This window comes from Sinocyclocheilus grahami, unplaced genomic scaffold (assembly GCF_001515645.1).
Source record: "Sinocyclocheilus grahami isolate Dianchi unplaced genomic scaffold, SAMN03320097.WGS_v1.1 scaffold216.1, whole genome shotgun sequence".
Classification (NCBI taxonomy): domain Eukaryota; kingdom Metazoa; phylum Chordata; class Actinopteri; order Cypriniformes; family Cyprinidae; genus Sinocyclocheilus; species Sinocyclocheilus grahami.
In genome coordinates, this window is record NW_015505395.1 from 847,683 (window position 1) to 857,255 (window position 9,573).

The window sequence follows — 9,573 nt, forward strand, 5'->3', positions numbered from 1 at the left end:
TCTGAAAAGCGAGGTGTGCTCTGATTGGCCAGCTATCCAGTAAGTTGTGATTGGCCGAATACCTCAAGCGTGTGACGGAAATGTTACGCCCCTTACCATATTGTGATGCCGTGTCCGGCAGGAGCCCCAGTGGGGACATAATTACTGATTGACTTATACTGTACTTTTTACGTTTTATCGTGCCGCGTAAACATAAAACCATGTCTGCATTTGTGATCGGAGAAATGACAAACAACAAGCCCTACTCTACACTGCCTAAAACTCGCGGTTGAATCATCAGTGGCAAATTCTTTAAATATGAAAACATATTTACAGTCTGTGAGTCAGAACAGCCGGCATTGTAGTCTACTCTCCCAGGATCAGGAAACAGTCCTCCATAAAATGTGCTGCACACATCTGAATATTTGGGTTGAAGTGTTCTGGAACAGTGTTGTAAATACAGCTTAACCACTGATTTCTAGTCGTGTCCTCTTTTGGAAGACCAAACAAAGTAGTTTTGCTTTCACAACGAAACACACAGCATCACACATGGCGGGCTTGCGGCAACCACATGTGACGATCCCGGGCTGGACTCCGCTTCGTCCACGGTAAAAGCCGATCTGGCGATCCACAGCGTGAAGCATTTCCTCAGTGACCAGCACGGATCAGCTCCAGGCTAGGGCTGCACGATATATCGAAATATCGCAATATGCATATCGCAACGGCGTGCGATATCGTTATCATTTTAATAATAGGCTACTTAAATCAAAACATTGCAAAAGGTCAAAGTTTTAGTTTGACGCATTTAGCAGAGAACTGCTTGGCGTTAAAAATAGTTATTAAGTTTAATAAGTTGAAGAAAACAACTCTTTGCTGTCTCGTCTTGCTGTCTGAAGCACGCGCACAAGCCGCATCTCGCACAGCATCTCTTCAGTTCTGCTGCACACATGCAAAACGCACGCGCGCACACAGAGAGACGCGTTTCAGACGGCACACGAACACCGAGTTGATTCGTCTTTCGCATCTCCTCCTTATGTTTGAACAGACACACACACACATAATTATGTCAATAGTACACGTCTCGACGATCATTCTCGTAAACGCAGTCGGTTATGTTTTAAATTAATGTAAACAGCTGAGAAAGAAAGAATGTGTATCATTATACTGGATCCGTGCAGTCAGATTTAAAGGGACAGCCGCCTATAAATACGTGCTGCTGAATATGACACTAATGTTAACAAAATGGCTATAACAAAGATTAATCTAAATTTAACTCATACAGTGAACACTATGCAGTGTTATTTTACACTTGATTATTAAATTTCTGTACCTGAATACGACATAGATATTTTATCTATGCTTGTAAATTATGTATTTCTTTTTTGTCTTTTTTTTTACTGACTGTTCACGTGCCTTTAATGATGTTTGAACTTTCACAGACTATAGTTTTTGCTGTGGTATATGAAGAAGTACTTAAAGTGTGTGGAAAGCAAAGTTACAATAATATTAAAGTAGTGTCATTAATTTTTTTGTTTGTATGTTCACATTGATGTTAAATTACATTTTCATCACTTTTTATTTCACTACTTTTTAAGTAATGTTAAAACACTGCTGGTCACTTTCAGAAGTTATAGTGATTCTTTATTTTCCAAGAAAGAATGTGAAACAAATTGGTTATATAATATTCATTTTTAAATATTTTTAAATATAATTTAAATTGATTTTACACACTTTAAGTAATATCGTATTGCATATCGAATATCACATTTTTTAACAAGGTATCGCATATCGCATTTTTCTTCAGTATCGCAGAGCCCTACTCCAGGCATGACGAAGCGGATATCGTCCTCTTTTGGAAGGCCAAACAAAGTAGTTTCGCTTTCACAACGAAGCACACAGCGCCTTCACGACATGGCGGCGGCGGAAACAACAATACTACAGCGAGAATAAAAGTTACGCCTTCTTTCTTTGCATTAACATTTGGGTGGTATTATGCAAATCTTCCCACATCGTGACGTAGACATGTGGGGGCGTGTTTAAAAGAGGCGTTTTAGGAGGGCGTGGACAAGTCTTAACTTTTATAAAGAATATCTCTTTGGATTTGAGACTTAAGTCTTTGCAACTTTAGGGATCTTATCTATGCATGAACAGCTTGTAACACTCCAAAGAGAAAAGAAAACTTGAAATCGCATCATGTGACCCCTTTAATAAACTAACTGAAAAAGACATTATTTATTACTTTTAGACATTTTCTGTACTATGGTTCAAAAATAAAATAGAAATAAATAAAATAAAAATTGAAACCATAATAAATACAATATTGTTATAGTTTAACTATAAGCAATTTTCTGTATTATGGCTGAAAATGAAATAGAACTAAAACAAAAAATGTAAACCATAATAATATTAAACTAACAAAAAATGACTTAATTTAATACTTTCAGACAGACATACATTTGTATCTTCTCTGTCAGAGACTGACACTGTGATTCCCTGCGGTCTGTTATTGTGGTATCATCGATTTCATATTTACCCGCTCTCTAAATGTCACGTTAAAAAATAGAAATGTGGTCGGTCAGTTTGCATGTGGGTCAGAAAAACCTGGACCGAAATGGACCAGACCTATTGAAATAAATGAACTTTTCCATGACATTCTAATTTATTGAGATGCACCTGTACTGACGGTCAAAAGTCTGACCCTGCAAGTCTAAGAGGACTGATTAAATTTGACCGCCGTTTCATGTTCACATCTCCTGCTGAGCAGAACAACCTCTAATGTTAAATGGCAACACATATAAGCAATGCTGAATATTTCTGAGGAAGAACTCACAGACGAGGAACAAGGAGTTGGGCTGAGTGTGGAAATCAGGAAGGAAAAGCCATTTAATGATGTCAGAATCCATCATGGATTCAGAAAACCTCCAGGGATAATCTAAAAAGACAAGCTTAGAGAAATAAACATTCTAGATCACTGGAAAAATGCAAAACTCATACAAACATACAGATGTTATGATATCCCAGAAGTAAATATACTTGCATTTCAGCAACCCCACAGACGTTTCAATCAGAATGTTCAGTACTATTTTTCAAAGTCAGATGTGCTTCACATGATCTGTCACTGCACAATGATTTTACTTTTACAATTTTATTTAGTCTAGCTGATCAACAATATGGTTCTGTAAGCAAGCATATAATTTAAACAAAACAATCCATAAAAATGGCATGTATAAACCCTTTAAGACTTTTTATGAACTCTGAGGTTATAAGATGTGTTTCTGAAGAAGTAAATATGACAAAAAGTGGCTTTAGAAGTCAATATTGTATGTTTTAATTGTATACCACTTGTCTTAAACCTACCATAAAGGTGCTGTATGTTTTCTGACTGTACTAAAGCACAAAATACCATAATATATTGGCAGATATTAAGGAAACATGCTACGTTCACATATGTTTCTCCAAAAATTCTGCCCACTGCCATTTTACCCAATAGTATTTTGAAACCCCGGGTTGTCAGTTGGCGGAAAACACAGCCATGGAAGCCAGCAAATGAACTGGGTCAGAGATCGCTAATTCTACCCGACCCAAAAAGCCTCAGCATCGAAATAAAAAGCTCTATGTCCAGAGGCATATTAAGAGGCGGATAAATTAACACATCAGCTTACAGTGTAAGACTCATCACCTTCTGTTGTCACTCGCGCTTCATTCCTGTTGCATGTCCTCAACCTGGCAACCCAAGTGAGCGTCAGGTCTGAGGAGGAGGGAGCAGGAGAAAAGACTTTCTCCAGTATTTTGAATTTGGACTGCAGTACCCATTTTAGCTGCTAGCTGTGGCCTAATAGAAGGTTGCAAGTTCGATTCTCAGTACCGGCAGGAAATATCGGTAGGGGGAGTTAATGAACACCTTCAATTCACCTTCAATTCCCAAGACTGAGGTGCCTTTGAGCAATTGCTACCCGAGCTCTGCAGCACAAATGGCTGCCCACTGCTCCGGGTGTGTGTCCACACGTCACTTTCAACATTTTTGAGTACTTTTTACACCCCTGAGTTTCTGAATCAATATCACTGAGAAAATGGGAATCTGTGATTAATAAGTAAGACATGTGAAAAGGCATAAAGTAACATACCTTTACAAGCAGCCGGTGGGATTCCAATGCAGATGAAATACTGGAAGGTGATCATGCAGGCCAGGAAGCAGCAGTATTTGGGCCAGATCTCAGCGATGGCTTTCCTCCGGCGTCTGTACATCACCACAGCCAGAGCCAAACCGTGCAGCATGGAGTAGAAATCCATCCGCTGACCCATCACATTGATCGCCAACAGGAAACACACCTGCCACCACACAGGAACAAGATAGAACGATTGAACAATAAAGAGATTGATAGAACGATAGAACGAACGATAGATAGATAGATTAGTATTTTGAAACCCCGGGTTGTCAGTTGGCGGAAAACACAGCCATGGAAGCCAGCAAATGAACTGGGTCAGAGATCGCTAATTCTACCCGACCCAAAAAGCCTCAGCATCGAAATAAAAAGCTCTATGTCCAGAGGCATATTAAGAGGCGGATAAATTAACACATCAGCTTACAGTGTAAGACTCATCACCTTCTGTTGTCACTCGCGCTTCATTCCTGTTGCATGTCCTCAACCTGGCAACCCAAGTGAGCGTCAGGTCTGAGGAGGAGGGAGCAGGAGAAAAGACTTTCTCCAGTATTTTGAATTTGGACTGCAGTACCCATTTTAGCTGCTAGCTGTGGCCTAATAGAAGGTTGCAAGTTCGATTCTCAGTACCGGCAGGAAATATCGGTAGGGGGAGTTAATGAACACCTTCAATTCACCTTCAATTCCCAAGACTGAGGTGCCTTTGAGCAATTGCTACCCGAGCTCTGCAGCACAAATGGCTGCCCACTGCTCCGGGTGTGTGTCCACACGTCACTTTCAACATTTTTGAGTACTTTTTACACCCCTGAGTTTCTGAATCAATATCACTGAGAAAATGGGAATCTGTGATTAATAAGTAAGACATGTGAAAAGGCATAAAGTAACATACCTTTACAAGCAGCCGGTGGGATTCCAATGCAGATGAAATACTGGAAGGTGATCATGCAGGCCAGGAAGCAGCAGTATTTGGGCCAGATCTCAGCGATGGCTTTCCTCCGGCGTCTGTACATCACCACAGCCAGAGCCAAACCATGCAGCATGGAGTAGAAATCCATCCGCTGACCCATCACATTGATCGCCAACAGGAAACACACCTGCCACCACACAGGAACAAGATAGAACGATTGAACAATAAAGAGATTGATAGAACGATAGAACGAACGATAGATAGATAGATAGATAGATAGATAGATAGATAGATAGATAGATATATATATATATAGATAGATAGATAAAACAGAACACATAGAACAATAGATAGATAGACAGAATGATACAAAGATAGAACGATGGAATGATTGATAGAACAATAGATAGAAAAAACGATAGATAGAATGACAGATATGATGTTATGATGTAGATAGATAGATAGATAGATAGATAGATAGATAGATAGATAGATAGATAGATAGATAGAAAGAAATGAAATGCACCTCTAAACCAAACTTATAGAAGAAGTAGTTGATGAAGTATTTGGCGCAGTTGATGATGCTGTTGTCGAGGTGTTGCCGGGTGATGTCATGAAAGATGGTCCGAGAGGGAGGAGGAGAGAGTTTGTTTCTGAGACGGAAAAACTCCTGATGTCTGTAAATGGTGACTTCAAACGCCAAGATGGCCAACATCAACAAGTTATTCTGAGAAAGAAAGAGAAGAGCGAGAAGATGAATGTAAACGAGCTCTGTACATCAGAAAGTCAATCACTTCCATCAATGAAATGCTTCATCTTCAGAAAAGAAAGTCTCTCCACCTCAAGAGGATACATTAAATAATACATGTGCTTTTGGATTTGTTTTATATTTACTGTATTTGCCAATTGTGCCAACTTGTTACTAAAATATGGGATGATTAACTACAACTAAAACCCTGATTTGTGTGATTTTCTAGCAATAAACTTTAAAGCTGCAGTCTGTCTCTGTTTGAAACCTGCATGTGTGGGCTTTCAGTCAACACACCAGTGTGGATATTCACTGTACTTCCGAATTACAGATACTACGACTTGGAAGTATGTCCAAAATAAGAAGTTTCACCCAAAAATGTCATCTGAACAAGTAACATGTCTGACAGTTTTGTTCAGATCAACTGAAAAAAAAAAAAAAAAAGTTTTACAATAAATTGTGCTACCAATGGTGATTAATGATGCAAAGACGAATGACTCGAACCACTCAAACTGGAAAACATTATTACAAGCTTACCGTTGTAAATCGGGCTAAGGTAAGGAGATTTGAACACTGATCGGTTATGTATTTACTCAGAAATTGATTTTGTATAATTTTTAACCAAAAAAAAAAAAAAGTTCCGGAATGCAGCTTTAAATTTATGTAATCTTAGACTGTATTAAATATTATAATAGGGCATAATAGGTATACTTGTAGGCATAATAATAATAGGTTGCACATTTAGCATAAAACATGAAATTGGCACTCAGTAGAGGCTAGTTTGGTGCCATACATTATTAAAAAAACTCATATTTCCCAGAAAATATTGATCATATCTCCTCACCCTCAGGTTGGGCAGTACAGGTTCTTCAAACTTCTCCAGGCCGACCCAGTTTGCAGGATCCACGGGCTTCCGGTACAGTAGAGAATGATTCATGTCCATAATTTGCTCTTCTGTGTAGTTGGATGGCTACAGAGACCACAATCACATGATTAAACACAAGAACCAGCAAATCTGCTCTTCTGCTACAGCCGAACTAGATATGGATGGGCTTGAAATGACAAGCGTTTTTCATTAAATGTAAACGAATCCCATCTGAATAAGGACAAACTCATTTGATGAGTAAAAAAACCCACCATAGTACAAATACTTGAGTAGTTGCTGGGTTCGATGGTCTCTAGCTGATAAAACAACTTGCAGATGATGATGACACACGTCCACATGGTGCAAACGCTGGAAGCGAGAACTCGAAACTGCTTATACGGCAGCGCAAACGCCCATGAGATCAAAAACACATAGTTCAGGAGCGAGACCTGCAAAAGACACACGTGAGAAACAGAAACACCTTCAGATTACTGTATCATAACCTCAAGTGTGAGCTTCTACCTCTTTGACAGACAGCAGGATGATGTAAGTGGACACGATCTTGATGATGTGCATCTCCAGCAGCCACCAGATGAAGAGCTTCAGCTTATGGAAGTACTCCAGGAACTTGAGGAACAGGACCGTGAGCCGGTCCACCACCAAATGCCATTTATTCTTAAGGTCTGAAACAGAAGTGAGGAGAGATCTGACACCTGAAGCTTGATTTCTTTGGTTTACATGTTATGAACACAAGAGACACAATCTAAGACCAAAATACTAAACAGACTGTATCTGAAGACAAAATGCAGTAAAGTCACTAAGTACTTTAACGTTAAACAGACACATATAAATGCATTTAAAAAATGAAGAAAAATGGGAACTGCTGAACTATCCAATAGTTTCATGCTTCAGAGGATTTGAAATCAATTGAATGTAATGCTCTCTTTACTGGATTAACAATGTTTTATATTGTATATTGTATATGCTTGGTGTAAAACACACACACACAAAAATGTATATTTAAAATATATATACAGTACATATACTGTATATGCACACTCCTATATGCCGCTAAGTAAGATTTTTTCTTTGAAATGAGGTTCAGTCATTTCACTTTTATGGCAATGAAAGGGTTATTAGTCCATTATTGATTGTCTTAATTTTAAAAATGTTTTAAAGTGTCCAATGTTATTTTCATAGGAGCCTGAAATCATTAAGTAAATAAACATATAAATATACGTATATGCATGGGTCAAAGACGAAAAAGGGTTTAAGCATAAAAACAATAAGTGTAACACTGCTTTAAATTGTTGTTGTTTTTCTCCCCAAAAAATGAAAAAGTTTTCTTTTTAATTTAATTGTAATTTTGTTTTTGTTTTTCTGAGCAAAAAATAAATATCATACATTTTCCCCTGATTTACAGAAGAGACCCACTAAAATGTCATTCAGTGTAACAATCTTGTCAGGCATATTTACAACAAAAATCAATTTGTGACAAATTAAAAGACTAATTACTTTCACCCCAAATACTAATTAGTTGCAATTCTACATTTTTTAAATTTACCACTATCCTAGGTTCTACCCATTTGTCAGTAAGAATTGTTTTACTCATTTAAAACACAATAAAATGTAATATGCATCCTTATTCTTTTATATATTGTAATATGTACACGTCAGAATAAGCATGCTGTTTGAATTTTTACATAAATATTGTGTTACACTGAATGACAATGTAACATTATTTCAACCAAATTTCAAGATTTCAAAAACATATAAAGTGGACACTTTACTTACATTTAATCTGCTTTCTATGGACATAAAATCACTTTTGTAAATTTCTTTTGATGCAGACATCTTAATGTCTTTGACCCACATACATATTAGAACTACTGTATACAGAATAAAAGAAAATAAGAAATGTGTAAAACTGATATATAAATGTAAACTACACTAGACTACAGCAGGATAAAATCCATACAGGACCATGTAAAACCATACATAAGTATAGAAAAGATATACTGTGCTGGAACGAATAAACGAAACTACCCAATACCAGACTAAGACTGGACTGCAGTACCTGAGCTCTGTTCTGAGGGCAGTTCAGGATCTGTGGCGGCGCTGAACTGCTGAATGTCCTCCTGACTGGACAGATGAGCTGAATGGATGGACAGAGACTCTTTCTTCTTCTCCTCGTCTACACAGTCCACAACCAGCTCCTCGTTCATGGACTCTTTCTCATTCTCCTCCTTCAGCAGTGGCTCTGGAGACGTGCTCTTCATCGTCAGATCGGCCAGACTCCCGTCAGGATGAGCCAGTCTGCAGATCAGGAAGATTGCATTAGGAGAGGAAGCATCATTTACATTATTATATACTGTATGTGACATATGAGTGACTCTTCAAATAGAGGCGCTTTTGACTTCTTCAAAGCTTGAAAAACTTCTGTACACCATCTAAGTTTAAAACATTTATCACATGTCCTGGAATAAAGATCTGATCTTATGACCAAAAAATTTGGATTTGCATGCTAATACAACACGTCTGCTGTACATTTGTTTTGAATTAATACAAGTAAATGCATTGTTTCTTCTTTAATTAAAAATGTTTGAATACTAACCAGTTTGGTAATGATACCAAATAAAGACAAATAAAGATTTAAAAATTAAAATGCATCTGCTCGTCAAACTATCACTCTGCTTTCCATTTCCATCATGAAAAAAATAATATTTATATGCTTTTAATTTAATAATCTAAAAATTTAAATACATTTCTGCTCCTCAAACCATCATTCTGCTTTTATTTTCCATTGTGATTTTTTTTTGGAAAAATGTAATAAAATACTTGACATGTCAGTAATGACAGCACTATAAAAAAAAAAAAAAAAAAAAAAAAAAAATTTTAAAAAAAAAAAAAAAAA

The 9,573-nt window shown here is 37.4% G+C and overlaps 1 protein-coding gene across 1 annotated transcript in view; it reads right to left on the reverse strand.

The window, feature by feature from the left end:
• LOC107596271 (piezo-type mechanosensitive ion channel component 2-like) overlaps positions 1 to 9,573 on the reverse strand; it is a 120,286-nt gene that overhangs the window by 54,773 nt on the left and 55,940 nt on the right. Inside the window, exons 20-26 of the mRNA XM_016286967.1 lie at positions 8,737 to 8,975; positions 7,182 to 7,342; positions 6,932 to 7,108; positions 6,639 to 6,764; positions 5,573 to 5,773; positions 5,029 to 5,233; positions 2,810 to 2,911 (exon numbers count right to left, since the gene is read on the reverse strand). Coding sequence (XP_016142453.1) covers positions 2,810 to 2,911; positions 5,029 to 5,233; positions 5,573 to 5,773; positions 6,639 to 6,764; positions 6,932 to 7,108; positions 7,182 to 7,342; positions 8,737 to 8,975 — 1,211 coding nt within the window. The remainder of the gene's footprint in view (positions 1 to 2,809; positions 2,912 to 5,028; positions 5,234 to 5,572; positions 5,774 to 6,638; positions 6,765 to 6,931; positions 7,109 to 7,181; positions 7,343 to 8,736; positions 8,976 to 9,573) is intronic.